Source organism: Rhineura floridana, chromosome 1 (assembly GCF_030035675.1).
Source record: "Rhineura floridana isolate rRhiFlo1 chromosome 1, rRhiFlo1.hap2, whole genome shotgun sequence".
Taxonomy (NCBI): domain Eukaryota; kingdom Metazoa; phylum Chordata; class Lepidosauria; order Squamata; family Rhineuridae; genus Rhineura; species Rhineura floridana.
The window spans coordinates 251,968,305-251,990,281 of record NC_084480.1 but is presented as its reverse complement, the minus strand read 5'-3'; the positions used below and the strand labels follow the sequence as shown (position 1 = coordinate 251,990,281).

At 43.0% G+C, this 21,977-nt stretch overlaps 1 protein-coding gene and 1 pseudogene across 1 annotated transcript in view; one reads left to right on the top strand and one right to left on the bottom strand.

The window, feature by feature from the left end:
* The first annotated feature begins 371 nt into the window (after positions 1 to 371).
* LOC133375862 (5S ribosomal RNA) lies at positions 372 to 488 on the top strand (annotated as a pseudogene).
* A 1,839-nt stretch (positions 489 to 2,327) lies between these two features.
* Positions 2,328 to 21,977, bottom strand: part of DSG2 (desmoglein 2) — a 39,587-nt gene continuing 19,937 nt past the window's right edge. The window contains exons 6-15 of the mRNA XM_061597816.1: positions 18,697 to 18,863; positions 17,348 to 17,482; positions 17,065 to 17,250; positions 14,914 to 15,176; positions 13,896 to 14,038; positions 12,162 to 12,389; positions 9,214 to 9,441; positions 7,410 to 7,537; positions 6,147 to 6,485; positions 2,328 to 5,094 (exon numbers count right to left, since the gene is read on the bottom strand). Of these exons, the coding sequence (XP_061453800.1) occupies positions 4,159 to 5,094; positions 6,147 to 6,485; positions 7,410 to 7,537; positions 9,214 to 9,441; positions 12,162 to 12,389; positions 13,896 to 14,038; positions 14,914 to 15,176; positions 17,065 to 17,250; positions 17,348 to 17,482; positions 18,697 to 18,863 (2,753 nt within the window). The 3' untranslated portion in view covers positions 2,328 to 4,158. The remainder of the gene's footprint in view (positions 5,095 to 6,146; positions 6,486 to 7,409; positions 7,538 to 9,213; positions 9,442 to 12,161; positions 12,390 to 13,895; positions 14,039 to 14,913; positions 15,177 to 17,064; positions 17,251 to 17,347; positions 17,483 to 18,696; positions 18,864 to 21,977) is intronic.

The following is a 21,977-nucleotide window of genomic DNA, read 5'->3' as shown; positions in this document are numbered from 1 at the left end:
CAGTACTGTTTGCACTGACTTGCAGCAGCTCTCCAGGGTTTCAGGCAGACTCTTCTTCCTATCTGGAGATGCTAGGGTTTGAATGTAGAACCTTTTGCATGCAAAGCAGATGCTCTGCCATTGAGCTATGGGCCTTCCTTATGTCTAAGAACTGAACTTTCCCAGAGTATATAAATCTCAAATCTCAGCATCGTGATTTGATGCTGAGATTTAAGTATTCATCAAACCTCAGCGTCTTGAAAGGTGAGTGTATGTGTGTGTTTAACCTCCCAGTCTAAGTAGAAAAGATGTTTCCAGGGCTGGCTCAGGGTTAGAAGGTAGTTCATTACTTGCTTCAGGTGTTTACTTTTATGATGTTTTTAGAATGGGGTGCCTACAGCCATACTATCCTGAACATGCCCAATCTCGTCTGATCTCGTAAGCTAAGCAGGGTCAGGCCTGGTTAGTACTTGGATGGGAGACTGCCTGGGAATACTGTGCCGTAGGCTTGGAGGAAGGCAATGGTAAACCACTTCTGAATACCTCTTACCATGAAAACCCTATGAATATATCAAAAAAGATTCATAGGGCAGCCATAAGTCGTAATCGACTTGAAGGCATATAACAACCAACAACAACGGGGCAGCTCCTGCTTTTTATTTTATTTTGTCATACTGCTAAAGGTTGCAAACCTAGTGCAAACATACTGATAGTGTCATTGTTCGCCACCCCTTTTCACTTTCAAAACCAGTGTTTCTTACATATAGCTGCATACTGCCAATTGCATAGGCTATTAGCCACAAGTCCACCTCTGGTATCATGAGTAGTAACTCCTGCAAGCATGATAATTATGCCATCTAGTGGCACAAATTAGGAAGAAGAAAGGATAATGTGACTGAGAAATTTGCATTGAGACTGAGGAACTTGGCGGCGTGATTGTTTGACTTGGTCTAATTTATCTTAAACCAGTCTTGGGGAAAAAAAAGAAACCCCAAAGAATGCAAATTATTGCTCTGCTCCTCTTTGTCCAAGAGGCATCTAGAGAAATATAAGCTAAACTACAGCATCTGACACAACAAGGCTTCGTAAGCCTTTAGTAATGCCTGATTTGTGCTGGTTGGCTAACATAGGGCCAGACTAACCACACATAAAATCTGTGATTGGCTCTCCAAACATCTTTTTCTTTTCCACTTTGAGCCAGGGAAATGGTATACGTGTGGTGTGTTTGTAGGGGTATTCTGTTCCTCTTATTCACCAATGCATATTGTTTGCCCCCTGCGTTTTTTAGCTGCAGAGGGGAAAACACAGTCACTCATATTTGTACCATATGCCCTCCGCAGCTAACAGCAGCTGCAGTGTGTGTGATTGGCATCAGGAAATTGGCACAATGGGGAAAGGGTAACCTCCACCCTCCCTTGGTCCAAACTGCAGCTGTCTTTTGGAAAAGGACACTGGGAAATCCACTTATGGATCTCCTGGGCTGCTTGGCCCAGGAATCTCTGATGGAAAAGGACTGAAGATATTATGCAACTCTGGATAGCTCTATCTGCCACTCTTGTCTCTTAGTGGACACTTCCAGGTAGAAGGATCTGTTGAATGATAGCTGTGCTGAATTAGTATGTCTGATTCATAATCCATGTGGAATGTATGCTGATCTGATCATCATTAGTCTCTTTTTTAATTTCCCCCTTGTTTTTACCACTTAGTTGTCAGTGATGTGACAAAACATGTGACTTAGAAAGTGTGTGTCTTTGGGGAGAAATACTACATTGACAGCACAATTTTATGCATGTTTATTCAGAGTAAGCCCCTTTCAGTTCAGTAGGGTTCACTCTCAGGCATGCACACTTACCTGCTAGTAAGCCTCATTGAACAAAGTGGAACTTCAGTCCAACTAGAAATGCATTGGCTTCCATTGACAGTGTGGAATTTGTGCACACTTTTGTCAGTAACAGGCTTAAGTAACAGGCTTATCATATGGCTGAGAACTAGACCCATGTCTCAACACTTTAATCAATAACTGACTAAATATTCAACTGTTGCTCACCAGGAATTGTCTGCCCCCCCACGTGCCATTAAAGATAACAGATTGCAAGCCTGTCAGACAGAGATGAAATCTTGCTAAAACTGCAATCCCTGAGCTCATTTACTTGGGAGTAAATCTTATGGAACTCAGATTTCTGCCTAACATGCATAGATTCTGGCTGCATGTCGTATCACGTAAGTTTCAATGGGGCTCAGTAGTGACTACTCATCTTTGGTGACCTGTTCTCAGTAATGCTAACAGTAGTTTGAGCTGTTAGCTGAGTTACATTTTTATAGAATGTTAAAATAACCCAACACTGCAATTAATTTTTTCTTTTATTTGAAATTCCACAAAAAAGAAAAATATAGCACAACTGCCCCCAATCTCACAATCAGTGCAAAACCAAGTCTAGTTACTTAAAATAAAACAGACCACAATGTTTAAGATCCAGAAATGTCATGATTACCTATTGAACACACGGTTATACTTCCATTCCAGATGAGAAGGAAAATAGGAATTATCTGCAAGTCCTCTGAAGGCTACCAGCGCAGTTTTAATGTTAGTTCAGTTAGTTGGTTATACAACCAACCACAGATGAAACTGGATTAAAAACAGAAGCTTAAAATAAGTGACGTCCTGTTTTCTGCCTTATAAAAAGTTTCTTAAATCCAAGTTTATTTTTTTTTTTAAAAAAAATTAAAATACATTTATCATGATAAACATTTTCATCCCATTCATTTTTGCTTTGGTTTTCATGATCCAATAGATATGTACACGGCAGATGAAGAGAAACTGACTAGCTCAGTGGCACTACACTCCAAAGGGCTTGATACAAACAACAAAAAAATACAAGGCACTTGGGAGTATCATGACTGAGTGGACAAAGGGTTTGAATGCAGTTCTCCCTGGTCCAAGTCCACCACTCTCTCCGCTACATCACACTTGATTGTACTATACAGATCTACATACAAATTATTTCGCTATTACATGTTGGTGTCTTTTGAAAAAAGGCAGCCCTCCTGCAACCCAGAGATGGATATGTATCATGGGTGGATTCCATTCATTTCAATGGATAAAGCCAGTCTGCATACACAAATGAATGTACGCAAGGATCAGCTGTCTCCATGGAAATTAATGGACAGCCCTTGTGGAGAGTGGAGTTCCACGGATACCTTAGAACTATTAAGCTCCCTGATTCAGAGGTCAGAGGAACGTGTGTGTTTTCTGGTTTTAAGCTAAAGTTTTGTACTGCCCAGTAGAAGTAACTGGTGCTAACTATATGCTGATCATACACATTGTAAAAGGAGTACAATATCTGTTAAATACATGAAACAAGATTAGCTTGGTTTCCTATTTTCACTCCACCTCTCTTTATATTTACCTTTGCTTTTCAAGGGTTTGAATATCTATAGAAGGAAATTTGTTTAAAAAGCAACCTAAAAATGAAGGTAAATACCCACTCTTCTAGAGAACAGGCATATTGATATTAAACAGTCTGAGCAACAAACCAGTTCAGCTACACTGTACTGTTAAGGCTGCAATCCTAAACACATTTAGTAGTGTGTAAGCCCCACTGACTTCAATTGAACTTACTTCCAAGTAAATATGCTTAGGATTGCACTGCAAGACAACTGAAGTCAATATGACTAAGTTAAATTTGAATACTCTGATATATGGCCATGGACTGTATTGCTAAACACACTTACTAGGAATTAAAACCAAGAGCAACTGCATCCTGAAGCAAGTCTTTTAGGATCACACAGAACTATTTAAAGTTTGCTGATAACCAGCTAAATCAAATTGACTTCCACTGGATCATCACCCAGGCCCTAGCAATTTATGATACCATACATAGGCTCAGGCTGTTTTTTAAAAAATTATTAGTAACATTCTTTCTGGCTTTGCAGTTCAAATAGTTCTTCTACAGTGCAAGCCTATGAATATTTCACTGAGAAGTGGTACTGTATTCAGTGCAGCACACTCCAAGAAAGCGTGTTTAGGACTGCATCCTTAAACTTGATATCTTTTCTCTGGGTGTGACGGGAGCTTTCTTGTACTGAAACTACTGAGAGGAAAGTAAAGCAATTTACTTTGGAAACCCAAACCATGAACCCGTCAAAGTTAAATGTAAATGATGGATGAAAGTATACCATCTACGAGCATGTATACTGCACAGAGCTGTATTTAACCCTCGAGGACTTGCTCAAGGTAGAACCAGGGGGAACTGCTTCCTGTGTGCTGGCTTGGTTAAAGAAAGGGTCTGAGATCAAGATCTGTTCCTGTCTATCACTGTCAGGATAGATGGCTTGTTCTGTTGTGCTCCACATGCCAGGGGTGGGTGTGACTACCCTCTCCGTTATTACCACATTCTGTCCTTCTGATAAATTAGGGATGCTTAAGGAACCCTTTAGTTCGGAACTAGGCACAAGGACCCTTTCCCTTTCTCTTACAACAACGTATTTCGAATCTGGAAGGTCAGGAAAGACTCCAGTCGGCATTTCTAACAAGTTAGAAGCTGGTGCAAGCACCCTCTCTGTCACTACCACATTCTCTTTAAACTGAGGGTCAAAGGTGACTGGTGGGGGGCTTGCCCCGTAAGATGTTTCTGTCACTACAACATTGCTGCTGCTAACCATAGGATTGGGTATAGGCCTAACTGGCTGCATGTCAGGCATAGGCGCAAAGGTAGTCTCAGTTACTGTTTCCTCAGTCACCGCTTCGGAACCAAAGCCTTTCATGGGTTCAGGTACTTGGTAGCTAGAGCCTGAAGTGTAGGTGTGCTCTGCACTCTTCTGATGCAAGTACTGCACACCCGATTCCTTCGCTGCAGGATTTTGAGTCCAATCTTTCAGGGCTTGAGAGCTGTGCAGTCCAGCTTCCGTGCCGATGCGTTTTCCCATGCAGATCTCAGCCAGAGTCTTAAATTTATCTCCCAAGTCATCCAGGAAACGGTCATCAAAGTCTTCCTCAATAAAGCTGCAGCAGCCAACAGAGCCGTGGAGAGATTCTCTTTCTTCCTCTTGAGAGTAAACAAGCAGGCAGTCTTTTGCAAGGTGCCCTTCATCCTCGTCGGCAAAAGCATCTGCTTTCTAAAAATGTGGAAGAACAGGAACCATGAGAGCTTGTATTTAGGAAATTATAATTTTCTTTAATGAAAACAGCAGTCAGCATGGAGATTACACAAACCCTTTGAGGTGAAAGGCATAACAGAAATCCATCCATTTGGGGGTGTGGAGAGTCAGGAAGGAAACTCTCCATATTTTCAGGGATAGGTATTTAGAATCATAGAACAGTGAAGTTGGAAAGAGCCTATAAAGCCATCGAGTCCAACCCCCTGCTCAATGCAGAAATACAAGTTAAAGCACACCTGACAGATAGCTGTCCAGTTACCTCCTGAATGCCTAATTGTCTCTTGAATGCTTTCCTGGGGCAAAGAACAGTGATAGCCTTTTTCCAATCCCAAAAGTTGTGCTGTCAGCATCTCCCCACCTCCCGCTTTTGGCCACCCAGTGGTAGCTCTCATCACTTTTGAAAAAAGGAGGGGTGCTTGTGAGGAGAAAGACAGCAGTAATGCAGCTTGTCCTGGTAAGTGACGTGCCCCTGGAAAATGTGGAGAATTTCCTCTCTTTAGAAGTTGGTGAAAATGCCACCCCACTTCTGTGGCTACCAGATTGGGTCATGGAAGTGGGCCACATTTTTGGCTTAACTCTGCCTGAGAGAGAACATAAGCAGTGATGCAGGGTGCGAAATCTTTCAGTGCTTTAAGCTTTCTGCAGGAAATGTTCCATTTTGTAAGTTCCTTAGTAGGAGAGACTACACATTAGGCAGGTGTGGCAGTTCTCAAAGTTTTTAGACTTGTTTAATAAATGCAAGTAAAATAGACATGCTAAATCATAACACTCTCCAGGGCATCAGGAAATTTTCTGATGCTAACTGAAACTGTTTGGAAAATTGCCATGATTTGCCTTGGAAAATATTCAGATTCAAAATTTTCCAGAAAGCCCATAACACTGAGAATGAGAGAACACCCACACCAATCCTCATGAAGCAAGGAGCGGAAAAATATAAAGGTCTCACAATAAAAAAAAGGGTGAAGGAGTCAATCAAGACAGTGAACTTCTCAAAGTAGCTGAAATCTTACTTCAGTGAAGTAGCTCCTTAAGAATTCTTCATTCGTGACTCCTGCAGCTTCCATGGCCACAGACCTTCCGGTACCCATTGTCATGGTTTTCCCTGCTGCCGTGCCTCCTCCTGCCATGGCTGAGGCTCCTCCAACCTCCACGCCTCCATAACCTGCACCAGAAAGAAGTGCTCTTTGCTCTTCCCACCGTCTCTCGACTGTTTGGGCATTACTGTAATGTTCTTTGACTGCAGAAGAAGAGCTGCCGCCACCCACAGCACCTCCTGTGCCCAGTCCTGCTGCTCCACTGCCCACCATCAGGGCTGAGTTGTCCACGGGAGTCATGAGGTTTAGGATGGCCTAACATCAAAGGAAACAAGGAAAAATGTAAAATTTATTTAAGGAGGACTGCTGAAGTCATCCTCAAACAGCACACAGCTAGCTAGGAGACAAACGTGATTCAGTGTCAGATTATGTGCTTCCTGCTTAGAGAAAAGGAGGAGCTGATTTGTAGCCCACAAAAGGAAACATCATGCTGGAACAACACCAAAAGGTTTGGCTAACTGTGTGGGTGTTTCCAGGAATTTTTCCTAGGGGGTGGGGGTGGGGAAGTAAAACACAGAAAAGCTAATTTCTCACCAAAAATTACAAATCATAGCGCCAGTATGTTTTGCCTCATACCTCAGGTTCTACAAATGATCAAAACTTTAAAAAATGAAAGCTGGGAATCTGCGGATTACAGTTCATCCAGCAGGGGACAACTGTCCTCTTGCTCCCTGCTCTGTGGATGCCCACGGCTACATACGCTCCTCTCAAGTTCCTTTCCAAACAATCGGGCTTGGAGTGTGGCAGCTTCCCAGGTCATTGGGAATTATCTGCTAGATGGCTACCTTCCTTCCCACATACTTCAGTACAGCTGCACCAGAAAAATTAGTCTGAGAATAGATGCCTCACAGCCCGATCCTGCGTATTTACAAGCCTAGTCACTTCACATTCTCTCCACCTACATTTGTACAACTGCTTTATACACTCTTTCTTTTTAATGCTGTAAAGTAGTTGCACCATACCCATCTAAATTAATAAAATGTAAGACAAAAGCACCATATTATTTTGAGTAACTTAACCCATTGTTGTTGAAAGCAGATTTTTAGATTGCATCACTATGCACGCTTTCTTGGAAATGAGTTCCATTCAACTCAATAGGATTTACTCCTTAGTAGACATGCATGGAGTTGTGCTGTTAAACAGGAGATTAACATCCCTCAATGGTAAAACACAAGATACCTTGTCTTCAGGGGCTGCCCCTTCACTGTTCCAGTTGCGCAACATTTCTTCACTGTTATCTGGTATTGCTGCAAAGCCTTTTTTAGCATGTGACCCAAGGCCACAGGCCAGCAGTAAGAGAGGCACAACTGTAAAGGAAAGCAGCACATCAATGAAACGGCAGGATACAGTCACAGCAACGTTTGCACTTGTGAAAGCAAAGTCTGCATACATACATAACCAAATACTCCATCATCTATTCAAAATGTTAAAATGCTCTCCACAACAGAGCCACGTTACGCAAGTATCTCACTATGATCAACAAGCTGCGTACCAACCTCATACTAATCCACTCTTTCTAATGGCATAGCAGATTTTAAAATTCCAGTGAGGTGAGAGCACTGCGGAACTGAACAGTAACAAGAGTAAGCAATTTCCTTTCATTTCAGCTTGCTCGCTGTTGAGCAGTTCCTATGCATTCAGAGATGTGCATGTTCCACTACACCAGGCAAACATCAAATTCGGTATCAGGTACAAGCGTGCTGCCTAAAAGACGCCAACTGAGGGGCTGACCAATATTTTCAGCAATCGGAGGTTAGGCTTTTTAGTGCTCTTATTGTCCTGTAAAGTTCCTTGCATTTACAAGGACTGTAGCTCAGTGATGGAGCATCTGCAGAATGTCCCAGGTTCAATCCTTAGCATCTCCAGGTAGGGCAAGGAGAGAACCTGGTCTGAAATCTTGGGAGAGCCGCTGCCAGTCAGTGTAGATAATACTGAGCTAGATGGACCAGTGGTCTGACTCAATATAAGGCAGCTTCCTATGTTCCACTTTTAGCAAAAAAGCAGAACTGCGTCAGATAAGCAAGCATGGGAAAATAATCTCCCCAGCTGTACCGGTTGCCAGTTTGTTTCCAGGCCTAATTCAAGGTGCTTGCTCACATTCATGTTTAAAATCCTAGATGACTTAAGGGCCCAAATGTCTGAAAGATCCCCTCCATCCCTACAAACCTTCTGCAGAAGGGGCTCTCTTGGCCATTCCACCACCCTCAGAAGAGTGGGGAATGGTGTCCTGGGAAAGATCTTCCTCTGTGGCAGCCCCTAAAGTGTTGAACTCCCTCCCCCAAGAGGTCTATGTAGCATCTTCATTGTGTTTTGCTTTTTCTGTATGCTAAAGATGCTGCGTCTGTTTACCCTGGCCCTTCACAGTCAAACTATTTTTGTGGGACCCATCTCTTCTGTTTGTTTAACCTATACTGTGCTGCTTTTGTTTGGAATGGTTTCTCTTGTTTTCATAATTGTACAAACTGTTTTGTTTTTAATAGTATGATTTTTTTTGTAACTCACCCTGGAACCTTATGGAGAGGGGCGAGTAAGAAATTTTATAGATAAAAATAAATAAAAATAGTTTGCAGAATTCAGCTCTTCGTGGAACAGTATTTTGATCATTATTTTACATGAACAGTGTTTGCACTCAGGACCTTATCTAGCTATTCCCAGTTTGGAAGACTTCATGTCTGGCTGGTTAGCTTCTAAAAGCTCCAAAAAGGAGTGGGGAAAGTATATCACAACCAAAGAGAAATTTAACAATGTTCCTTCTGTGTATTTTTACGTTCCTTACTGCATCATATGTAAACGATGAGAACATTAAGCACTCTTAAGTCCTATTGAATTTAGTGGGATAAAATTAAGAAGGGGCTTAACTTTGGTTGGATCATGTCCATCAAACAGAAGGGTGCAAGCTCCCAAACGATGGAGCCATTGTCTCAGAGCCTTGTGTAGTGGAAAGCATGCTGCTAGTGCTTATGGAATAATGCTAGTTACTTACGCAGCAGTAGCAACAAGGCCAGGATTATCAGCGCAATCGCTCCAGGTCCTAGCATAACTGATGAGCCGATGGATCTTCCTTGGCAACCACCACCTTCTGCACATTCACAAACGTCCAGTCTTACAATTTGATGCTCAGGACAGCTAAAACCTTGGTTATCTTTCACCAAGAGTTGAAGGTCATATATGCCTTGCTTTACATCCTGTGGTATAAGCTGTGCTCTAGATCCTTCACAGGGAATAATAATAATAATAATAATAATAATAATAATAATAATGCAATGTAATAGAAGCGGCTGAAATCAGAAATCTTTTAGTTAACAAAAGTTGTCATTACAGAATTGTAAGCAAGAATTGATTTTAAGGTTACTATCTTGATATTCTAAAGAACAAACTCATACAATGAGACAGAACAGAGAGGAGATGGACGTATTAGTATACCAGTTTCTAAGTTATGTGACAGCCGCAAAACACTTTTGAAAAATGCATTTTCTACATCAGGGATGGGGAGCCTGTTGCCCTCGAGATGTTGGTGGTCTGCAACTCCCATCAGCCACAGCCAACATGGCTAATGATCAGGGCTGATAGAAGTTGTAATCCACCAATATATGGAGGACCACCGGCCCCCTGGTCTACACAAAATCATCAGTACAAAGCTTTACAAAACTACAATTATCAATGTGCACTAAACATTGCTCTTTAAAGGAGCATCCCTTCTACAAGTGCCCAATCTGTCACCCATACTGAATGTGAAGAATAGCTTTCTCAGGGTTGCGTGCTAATTTCTTGAGACTGATTTTGGGATAACTTCCTAACCTATCTCAACGAGAACAGCAGAAAAGCCCCAAGGACTTCTCTTTCTCTTGATTTACAAGAAGTGCTCAAATGTGGACATCTTTTCAGGTATAACTGAAACAATTTCACTTCTTTTCAATGGATCCGTCAGAGTCTGGCTTAATTTGAAATGAAGTCCTTGAGATTTCAGATCGATCAGGAAGTTATTGCTATTTCAGTGGGAACAAAAACTTGGGAGAGACTCTCCCCTAGCATGAAAACTGATCACTAGGATCTAAACAAAGCAATGGTGGCTGTTATTTGGACAAACCAGCTCAACTGCCAGCTTCAGACACTTTAGACCCTGCTTCTGCCGAGGCTAACCCTCTACTTCCTAAGCTGCACTGGTTTGGCCTGCGCATGTTCTTCAAGATGGGATCAGCTGAATCGCAACTAAAATGACAGAATGTACATGTTTGCCTTATATTGAACCAGACCAATGGTCCATCTAGTTACAGTGTTGTTTACTGTTTGGCAACAGAACAACAAGGTCTCTGGTAGAAATGCCTTCTAAGCCCAGCTCCATGAGATGCTTTAACTAGAGATGCTGGAGAAGGAACATGAGATATTCTGCCTAGACTCTACTACAACCAGGGCATTTGGAGTATTCCTAGCACCAGGGTCTGGAACACTATGCCAGCCAGGGAGCAGGGAAAAAAAAAGGGGGGGGGAGTGATCAGCAACAGAGAAATCTACGGGTAGTACAATTGTGTGACCTTCTCCTTGGAATGGAGTTAACCCTGCAATATGAATTCTACAATAAAACAATATTTTAAAAAGTACAAAGTAAAGTACAGATATACACATTCAGTTTATGGGCTACTAGAAGAAGCTTGGTTTAAAAAGGGAACATCTCGGGCATGCAAACTTGGTCAGACTGCACAGAACTCATTCCACCATACTAGCTCAGCAAGGATGGTAGCAGCAAGCACTATAATATTACACATTTTGCTTTATTAGCGAACACGTGTTTTTGTATCCATTTTGCACCTCAGATAACAAAATGGTGTTATGATGATTTCTCAAACCACCCCTTTGCTCCAAATTTCTCCTCTTCTCCCGGCCATCCTTTCTTCCTCTGTTAGTTAGTTTCTTTAGTGCAGACTGCCTTTTCCAACCTGGTGCCCTCCAGATGGTTTGGACTATAGCTCTCATCATGCCCAGACAACATGGCCAACGGTCAGAGATGATGGGCGCTTTAGTCCAGCAACATCAGGTTGGGAAAGGCTGGTTTACACGCACAGCTGCAAAAAAGCAGCACGCTGCCCTGCTTTCTAAGAACTTGCTTCAATCCATGCATAGCAATGCAAATATAGCAAACTAAAAAAAAATAAAAAATCAAGAGAGAAAGATCCAGGGCTGCTACCATTGCACTAAGTTGAGAAAAGAATGCCACCAAGTGAAATCTGAAAAAGGCAGGCACCAGTTGAATGCATGTATAGACTCCCACTATTGTAAAGATTGGAATTGCTCTGCAATACCCTGGGAAACGGCTTGTCGTGGGGCAGCATCCCACTGCTTCCCACATATTTACTTATGTACGCAAGAACAGATGCATTCTTTCCCCAACTTTCAACTGCACAAGCAGCCGCCAGAGGAGCTGGGCATGAAGCCGATCTAGCCAGAAACAAGGCTAGCTTGGGGTGGAATGCTTCCCACAATGCACTCAACTGGCAAGATTTGAAGCTGAGGGCGAGCGGGGGGGGGAGAGGCACAAGGAACTGCTCCAATCTCTGTAAACCAGGGGTGGGCAACTGTTTCCAGCCTGGGGGCTGCATTCTCTTTTAGCCAGCCGTCTCAGGGCCACTTGCCAGTGGGGTGCTGGAGCCAGAGGCAAAAATAGGTGTGGCACTTTGTACAGTGGACTAATTTCTACACACACACTCTCACCTCCCTCTCTACCCTCCATCCTGGCAAGCAAGGGGCACTGTAAGTGTTCAAGGACATAATCCAGCAAGGCAAGAATTCTTGGGGTGTGAAGCAGGGCCAGTCAGTGGTATGGCCCGGGAAGAATTCCTAGGGTCAGCTAGAGATGCCTGGAGGGCTGCATTTAGCCCCAGGGCCTGAGGGCCCCCACCCCCTACTGTAAAACATGCCATACTGACTCTTACTTACCATCCACTCGGCCAATTATCCACTTGTCTGACATCCTTTCAGGCCCATCGATGATAGTGAAAGTGAAAGGGCCACCATTTGGATGAGCATCTCGATCCTCAACAGTGATGTTAATGAACTTTGCATCAGTACATACATTTTGCCTTGGAGTCACAACAGTCGGGCAGTGGTCATTAGTATCCTCTACTTGAATAACAATGGTACCTGTAGCCGTTTTTGCAGGTTGGTCTGCAAACATAAAAGGTGGAACATTTGTATTTCACTGCTTAAGAATACAAAATCTTTTACTGCTGTGGAGGTTCATTGGCTTCTTTGAGTTCATAAAGGCTACTGACATGCAAGTTGGGGAGATGGATGCCATAGTGTCACTCTAGTTTTTGGGGGGTTCTGAGGACATAAGACAATTATTCAAGGCTAGCTACCTTGTACCTGGTGTTGCTTGGGAAGTCTAGACACCCCCCCCAAATCAGTAGTTTTCAAATCAGTGGTTAAAATCAGTGCTGTTTTGAAAGGTTCAGTTCAACATCTTGTTTCAAAATGGTGTCCAGTTGTATCCAAGCATAGACAAAAACGTGCTCCTTGATTTCAGGAACCGTCACACAAAACTTAAATTACAGTATGTGAAGAGATGTCCAAGTGCAGAGTGAACAAACAACTTTCCAAAATATATATTAGACAGGACTGATATTGTGAAAAGCACGTCAGTGAAGTTTGCCTCATGGCCTTGGATTAGTAGCACTCATGATACAGGATTTACATTCATGTGCAATCATGTTGACTTCGTCATGCTTAAGCATGTAATCTGAGCTTGGCTAGACTGTTGGACTACGACCTGGGAGATCAGGGTTCGAATCCCCACATAGCCATGAAGCTCACCAGGTGACCTTGGGCCAGTCACTGCCCCTCAGTTTCAGAGGACGGTAATGGTAAACCACCTCTGAATACTGCTTACCATGAAAACCCTATTCATAGGGTCGCCATAAGTTGGGTTCAACTTGAAGGCAGTCCATTTCCATTTTCTACCACTATAGCATCTACTTAAATGCTAACAATGTGCCAGGTACTCTACCAAACAAAAAAGGGACTTGGTCCCTATTAGGTATCCACAAATCTACTCAACAGGGGAAGATGGCCCTGGCTCTGTGCTTAGTTGTATAGAGATCCCTTCCCTGGAGCTCTCTTTTTTGCAGTGGCTTGAAGAAAGTAAGACATAACATCAGTCTCTCCTGAGCAGGGAGAAATAATCCTTCTGTTTCTTGCCTTCTCCATATCCCAGCTCAAATGAAAGAAGACCCTATCTCTCCAGAGGCTTTGGAGGAGGCAAGACAATTGGTGGCAACCACAAATAATGTCCAGCTAGTAAACGTAGCCAAAGTTTATGGAGCCACTGGTCCCTATGCAGAAACTTAGGAACACAAGAAGTCGCCTTTTACTGAGTCAGACCATTGGTCCACCTAGCTCAGTACTGTCTACATGGACTGGCAGTGGCTCTCCAAGGTTTCAGATAACAAACATTCCCAGCCCTCCCAGCTGAGGACTGAATTTGGGACTTTCTGCATGCAAAGCAGATGCTCTACTATTGAGCCATTACCCGTTCCCGAAGCACACTGCTTATATGTTGCTGCCACTTCCCAAAGCTAGCTTTGGGCTTTAACAGTGAACTAATTAACATGTGGCATGAATGAACTGCTGATGAATTATTCTTAAGGAAGAAGTGGAAGAATCATCACTTACCATTACTTATAGCCAAAATAGTTGCTGTGTAACTACCATTCACAATGAAAGATGATTCATAGTCAGGCACTCGAATAAGTTTGATTTCAGCCGTTTTAGAATCTATTGTAAACCAGTTTGCAATGTCACGATCTTTGGCATACCTGTGCAGATTTTTAATGTATGTTAGAATGTTCAGAGCAAGCAGTGTACAGCAAGCTGAAGGACACACAAGCTTGGTTGGGGATATAGTGAAACATCTTCATTTGGTTTACTCCAACAATTTGGGGCCAGATCCCATACATTTTAAAATACATATAAACACACGTGTATGATACATGTCAGGGTAATGCAAGAAGATAACACAGGCATCCATTTCTGAAGCAAGTCATGCATCTGTAACGTTACAAAAGTTGCCTGGAGAACATCATGCCACCATGGGTTTCCACAGTAAGAACGTGGATTCCTGCCATTCACTTTGCTTGTCCAGCACATTCCCCACCATGCCAGAAGATGGAGAACAAAGGCCATAATCCCACCTGGGCAACCTTCTTGGGGGCCACATATTAGTGGTGGGCTGGGCCAGAGGCAAAAGTGGGCAAGCATCCACTTTAATTTATATACACCCCTCTCTATTTAACATCCAGGCAACTGAGAGGTATTATTAGAATTCAAGGACACATTCCAACCAGGTGAAAACTCTCAAAGAGGATATGAATTCGGGCTGGTGAGAGTCCCAAGGGCTAGACATAGAGGTCTGGAGGTCTGCATTTGGCCCCTGGGCTTAAGACTCATCACTAAAGCCATAAGATTAAAGGAGGTAGGCAACTGAAATGGAGCCAAATTGATTGCATAAATCTTTACATCTTGTGGATACTGCAGTTTATTACCGAAGAGTGCGACTGCAGCCTAGATATTACAAACAAAAGGCACTGGCATAAATGAGGAAAAATTATGGCTCATTTTATGGACCTTCAGCCAGATTGATTGCTCCACAGCAGCTTAAGTGTTGCCTCTTGGTAAAAGAAAGGGATCTTACCTGATGTGTTCTGCTATTTTTCCAGTATCTTCATCATAGGCTTGAAAACGTCCAATCACTTGGCTCACTTTCATTGTTTCACTTGTTTTAATGATCATCGTTTGGGGCTTAAATACAGGGCCTTCCCTCACATTTTCCACCTTAATTTTAACTGGAATTGGTTTTGCTTGGATACCCTGAGTAATTATTGATTTGTGATATGCCGCTTTGTTAGAAACAACAATATTCAAATCAATGTGCTGCAGCTCTTCATAATTAATTTCCTGCAGGGTGAATGGGGAAAAAAAACAACTCAGAAAATGTGCACTCTAAAGTCCAAGTTGGAGAATGAATAATGTTCACTATGCCAGAAAGTTGAAATCAGAGCTGTGGTGAAACTGCCCTATGAAGTCTGAGAGGCAGCAGCACATGGGAGGATCTTCTCCGTGGTGCCCCCCCCCCCGGCTGTGGAAGTCCCTCCTCTTGAAGGTGCATCTGACATTTACACTTTTTGTCAGGAGGCACCTCTTTGCCCAAGCAGATGAATGATTTTAGAATGAGTTATTTCCCCCTTCTGCAGCGTAGTAATTTCTGTTGATGTTTTAATTATCATTAAGTGATGTTTTAAGCAGTATGTTTTAATGGTATGTAACATGTTTCAGTTAACGCATCTACTCTGCTCTGCAGTGAAGAGCATGCAATAAATTCAAATAAATAAATAATCAAAAGCACCTCATTTTGTGTGTGTACTTTCAGGTGCCCCTTGAAATTTCAAGTTTTTTTGTACAAATCCTGGACAGTAGAAGGATACGTGCAAAAGGCCTCAATACATCCAATTGAAAATGGAAATGGACTGCCTTCAAGTCAATCTCGACTTATGGTGACCCTATGAATAGGGTTTTCATGGTAAGTGGCATTCAGAGGGGGTTTACCATTGCCTTCCTCTATACATCCAATTAGAACATTACAAAAATATTTGGTGTTTTCTTTGGTATTCACAGTTGTACTACGGAAGACCCACATGCACCATCTTTTCTGTGCAAAACATTCAGCTCTCTGCATTAAACAGCAATCAAAGAGGGCAGCATTTTTAAAATCTAAAGGAGTCAAGGCCCCTTTCTGTATAATATAAACAAAGATAACAAGTCTATGGATGCCAAAGCAGCCTTTTTCATCGGCAGGGTCCTTGCAGACAGATTAACTGCAATTAACCCATTTGCATTCTCAGATGGGCACCATTACACATACTAAATCCCCATGATATTTGGAGTATAAAGAACACATAATCAGGCAGACCTATCAAGTATTGTAATAAAGGGTCAAGGTAGAGATCTTAGCATGTGATGTTGGGACCCAGGCACAGGAGGAAACAGGGGTACCAATCATCAGTTCCCTTGACTAGAGAAGGCAATAAGAAGCCTCTGGATTGGCCTGATTCAATATGTATCATAGAAGCCTGATCTTCTAAAATCAACACAACAATATATTCCGCTTGCTGCATTTTAGAGATCTATCATCAAGTTCTAGCCAATGACTTCAGGGACCTTGAGCTTGAAAAAGCATCCGGGTCCAGAATGAGATACAGGCACTCCTGGCACCAGGTCTGGAATGGTCTGGGAAAGACTTCTGCTGGAGTCCCTGGACTTAGCCAGAGCAGATAATACTGGACTAGATGGAACAGATGATTTGACTGAGTATAAGACAGCTTCATGTGTGTGTATAAATCTTGAATGGAACAGCAGAATGCAGAGATTACTCTTGTGTGAAATGCTTTCTATTCACCAGCAGACAGAGTGCCAGAGTGCTTGTAAAAGTAGCAGCTAAGATTAGCTGTATCAATTGAAGTGATTCTCCTCATGTGTTGGGATGCTGTGTGCATGGGACAGCTGTTCTACATGCAAAATATTTCATCATCTCACATCATTCCACTGCAGATGGGAAAATTTAAGATCTGCTGTTTTGCTTTTGGTGCACAGAAGTGGTCAAAATAGTAGTAGGGAGTTATAGCCAGTTCTGGAAGTACACCTTGACTACCTTAGCTGCAGGAAGTCTATTCACATTGGACTAGCAGCCCACTTTTTGCTTTCACGTGCCACCAGTTATTTTACATGGAAGCGTGTCTAGACTGAGACCAATGGCTCAAACTTTAACCCTTCCACACCAAACACTAACCTTAACCAGAGTCAAAATCCCTTCATTAGTCTGCGAATCTGTTTCTATACGAAAATAGCCTCCTTCATTGCCAGACACAAACGTGAAGTTTGCCAGCCAGTTATCGGTGAACTGCTCATCGTCGTCAAAGACCTTCATTCGCATAATTTCCACATTAGCTGTATTTTCCTTGACACTCCCTTCATACTGCAAGGAAACAAGCTTTTTAACATCTCCTTCATTTGATCAGGGCAGGTTTGCCCACAAACACATGCAAGCCTTCCAGCCAAATTCATTTACTTACCAAGGTTTTTTCAAAAACAGGGATATTGTCATTGACATCTAAAACCTTGATCTGTACGGTCGTCTGTTGACCATTCCCATCTACATGTCCATCGCGGTCTCTTGCTTCTATAGTTAAGGAGTAGCTACTTTGCACCTGCATGACATCCAAGGAGGTACATATATGTGAATGTAAGGGGATACAGTTTTTTTTAAATCTAAATTAATGAGCATGACTAATTTTAATGGGTCTACTCCAAGTAGGATTTAGTTGGATAACTCTGAATCCCAAATCCAAATCCAGTTAGACGTGGATCCAGATAATTGGTGTCATCCATGATCACTTGAAGTTGCGCTCCACCTTCAGAAATACCAGAAAGTTGCAGAAACTACTTCTTTATCCCGCCCTCTTCCTACAGGGAGATGCATACACAAGTGCTGTCTGGTTCCGTCAGTCCTCTAGTCCAGTGGTTCTTAACCTTTTCTACTGCCAGCACCCCTTGGATTTCCAAAATATGCTCTCATGTGTTTTAGCCTAACTAAGCTAAGATAAATGACAGTTTTCCAAAATCTTTGGTTGTATAGTTAATTTTCTGCTTCTATTTAAATGGATTTTTAAAATCTCTTGAACAATGCCTCGCACCCCTAGAAAAAGTGTCTCGCACCCCCAGGGGTGTGTGTACCCCAGGTTAAGAACCACTGCGTAGTCTGAGGGAGGTGATGGCAGAAGGTACAATCAGTGGAAAAGCTAGGAAAGGAGAGGCAATGCATTTATTACATGGGCCCATCACAAGACAAGGTGACTTTCTCCCTTCTGCCCTCCAAGTTCAAGAGGGTTCACCACCACATTTTGGTTTAGAACATACCAGTGGAGGTCCAACACTAAAAAACAAATGAACTAACAACATTTCCCCTATCTAAAAATGCTCAGGTTGAATTTTGTATGTGTCCAAAAGGTCTAGACTCCTGACGGCATTGCTCTTAGCTTCTTCAACACTCTCAACCCCCCTCACCACGTTAAGGTGTGCATCCTAGAGGGGGATGCCGTATTTACTGCTGTTTTATAAATATATTAACTTAATATTAACTTTTAGTCTATATTAGCTTTTAGTCCATTTATTGTTAGTAGAGATGCCTGACACCATTTTTCATTGTTTTTGTAAGCTGCCTTGAACATTTTTATAGTGGAAGGGCAGTATAATCTATTTCTTAAAATCATATTCAAGCAAGAAAATCAAATGATCAGGACTAAGTTCTAATTGGTTTTGTTTTGTAGAGATAATGATAAAACCCCATGTCAATTACATTTCTGCCACATAGATGAAGAAGTACATAGGCATTAAAATGGACCACGAGAGTAAAAGAATTTACCTCCCTGTCAAGTTGAAATCTTGAAGTCCGAACCTCGCCTGTTCCTTTGATAATTTCAAATGCAGGAGGGTAACTAGGGTCTTGAGAAATAAGCTTGAAGGCAATTTTGGAGTTGAGGGTATTTGGCTCATCTGCATCAGTTGCACTTATCTTCATCACAAGAGTACCTAAGAATTCAAATAAAACTTGGCTATATAGGGCTGCTTTACATGTTAAATTGAACTGAAGGTTTTCAAATGCCTGAATATTGTCCTCCTAAATTATATATGGTACACTCAAAAGATTTGGCTCAAGTATAGATGCTCAGTCAAAAAGCAGCTTAGGATGGCTTTAAGGATTTGCTGGACTCCAATTCCCAGCAGTTCCAGCTAGCATAGCTAATGGGCAGGGGTGATGGGAGTTCAGTCCAGCAAATCTGGAGGAACACAGGTTCTCTATCCCTGCATTAGACCAATGCATCTAGATCCTAAAAGATTTGTATGGTTTAAGACAGAGTTTCCCAAACTGTGGTCCATGGACCACCAGTGGTCCACAAGCTTCATTCAGGTGGTAAGCAGCATGTCCATATTAAAAATTCAAATGGATTTTTAATTGTATTTTATTGCTTCTTTTATTTCTTATATTGTATTTTATTGTATTACAGTTTTCATTCTATGTAAAATACTACAGCTTCTAACACAGCGCATTACAACTGCTACAACAGGCAGAAAAATGATTAAGTGGTTTGCCAAGACTATCAGCAATTTTCAAGTGGTCTGTGGGGAAAAAAGTTGGGGAACCACTGGTTTAAGAATTTTTGATGTCATTCCCTTGGACCACATTATGAAGAATGCACTAAAAGTTATATTTTGAAATAAAAGCTATGTTAATACGAAGATTGGATAAAATAATATACATTCTGTGGTTTGATTGGGGCATGTGGCAGTGCCAATTTAATTTCCCCCGCATATTTCTCATCTCCTTGCCCCAGAAATGTCTTCCTTCTTAAACAGATGTTAGATATAGCTGCAATTTGTTATGCCATCTCAAAGGGCTAGAGTAATACTACTGTGTCTCTTTTCAACAAGTATTTTCCCCCCTCTGGATCTGGTACAATGGACTGTACCACTTCAAATGTTTTAATCCCTCAGATAGGATTACAGAATACCTTTTTCCAGATGCACCCCTACCCATGGCAGTGAGCAAGAGTGTGTCTTTCCATCCTGCCCATATTGCACACCTGTCCGGCTTCCAACACCATCATCCTACTTGGGCATTCTTCTTCATGCAATAGCATGTTGGGGAAGAACATGCCGTACTTGCTGGCCCCACTCTTTCTGACACGTCCGTTACAATTTCCATGCATTGAAGGGGGAACATCTGTAGCAGGGATCCTGCTCTAAGCAATGTGTTTACTTGGAGTGGGGGAGCACTTTTACCCTGCCCTCAATGTTGCATTTCCTGCCGGTAATAAATATGCATTGCCCATGGTTTTCTGAACCCCAATATGCAAGCTCTTTGGATTTTCAGTGGCATCTAAGGCAGGACCAGAGCTTGGAAGTAACTTGTTAAAAATAACGAGTTACTTCTAATTCGTTCCTTTTTTAAGTAACGAGGGCGTAACGTCACTACATTTTGCTAGTAATAGAACGACTAGCAATTTCCCTACTTTTTAGCAGTAACTGTAACGTTTCTGACGTTATATTTGGACGTTACTAGGGGCGAGAGGAAGAGGAAGTCTTCTGCTCATGTGACTGGTGGACAGAAGACATGTGCCTCACACTGGACTCCAGGGGCCGTCTCCGGCCTCCGGCCACAGTTGGTTTGAAGACATCGATCTCCGGCTTTTGAGCTTCTCCCTCAGCCATGCATGCGTGATTGACACAAGCATGCATGAAGGCTGTGGCTGGCCGCCTTCCCGCCGTTTCTGATTGAGGCAGGGACTGGACTGGAGAGACGTGAGGCGCTGCCGTAGTTGCCGCCGCTGCTGTAGGCCCCCCCGAGCAGCAGCCCCTGCCCGCTCTGTTGCCGCCCCTGCAGGCCCCCCCCAGCAGTAGTGCCGGGCGTTCGCTTGACGATGAGAGCACCTCGTCGTTTGCAGAGGAGGCGAATCGGCTCCGGGGTAAGAAGGCCTCTCGGTTGCAGGAGGCGGTTAGCGTCCGGGTTGCTGGTAGGCCGTGGCTGGGGCAGCGTCGCGCACAGAGAGAGAGAGAGACCCCTTACCTGCAGTGGGACAGGAAACGAGAGAGAGAGAGAGACCCCTTACCTGCAGTGGGACAGGAAACCAGAAAGAGAGAGAGAAAGACCCCTTACCTGCAGTGGGACAGGAGACCAGAGAGAGAGAGAGAGAGACCCCTTACCTGCAGTGGGACAGGAAACCAGAGAGAGAGAGAGACCCCTTACCTGCAGTGGGACAGGAAACCAGAAAGAGAGAAAGAGAGAGAGACAGAGAGAGACCCCTTACCTGCAGTGGGACAGGAAACCAGAGAGAGAGAGAGACCCCTTACCTGCAGTGGGACAGGAAACCAGAGAGAGAGAGAGACCCCTTACCTGCAGTGGGACAGGAAACCAGAAAGAGTGTGTGAGAGAGAGAGACCCCTTACCTGCAGTGGGACAGGAAACCAGAGAGAGAGAGAGAGAGAGAGAGAGAGAGAGAGAGAGAGAGAGAGAGAGACAGAGAGACAGAGACAGAGACAGAGAGAGAGAGAGACAGAGACAGAGACAGAGAGAGACAGAGACAGAGACAGAGACAGAGACAGAGACAGAGACAGAGAGAGAGAGAGAGAGAGAGAGAGAGAGAGAGAGAGAGAGAGAGAGAGAGAGAGAGAGAGAGAGAGAGAGAGAGAGAGACCCCTTATCTGCAGTGGGACAGGAAACCATTGTCCTTATTTGTACACAGCTCTTAACCAACCCCTGGTGCAGGGGAGGGCTGGGGAACATGAGATCCCTGCATTCTCATAATGAGAAATTCTCCAGTTGCACTTATTGAAGTGTCTTCCACCCCATTAGGGCTAGCTGAGCCTTTAGTGTTTAGTGGCAAATTCAAAAGTGCAGGGTCTCTTCATAATAGTGCCTCCATGCCCTCTCACAGCTATGCCCACTTTCCATCTTCTCTCATCTTCCTTGTTCTCCTTGTCATCTCCAAGTCCGCACTTCACTACAATAGATGTCACTTGGAGCTAATAAGGGGGGGCTGCATGTTAGCCATTGAGAAGAGTCTTCTCAGGGCCTGGCTCACTTTCTTTCACTCTGTTGGCTCCAATCATCATAAAAGAACAATGACTCGATTCAGTGGCTAATGT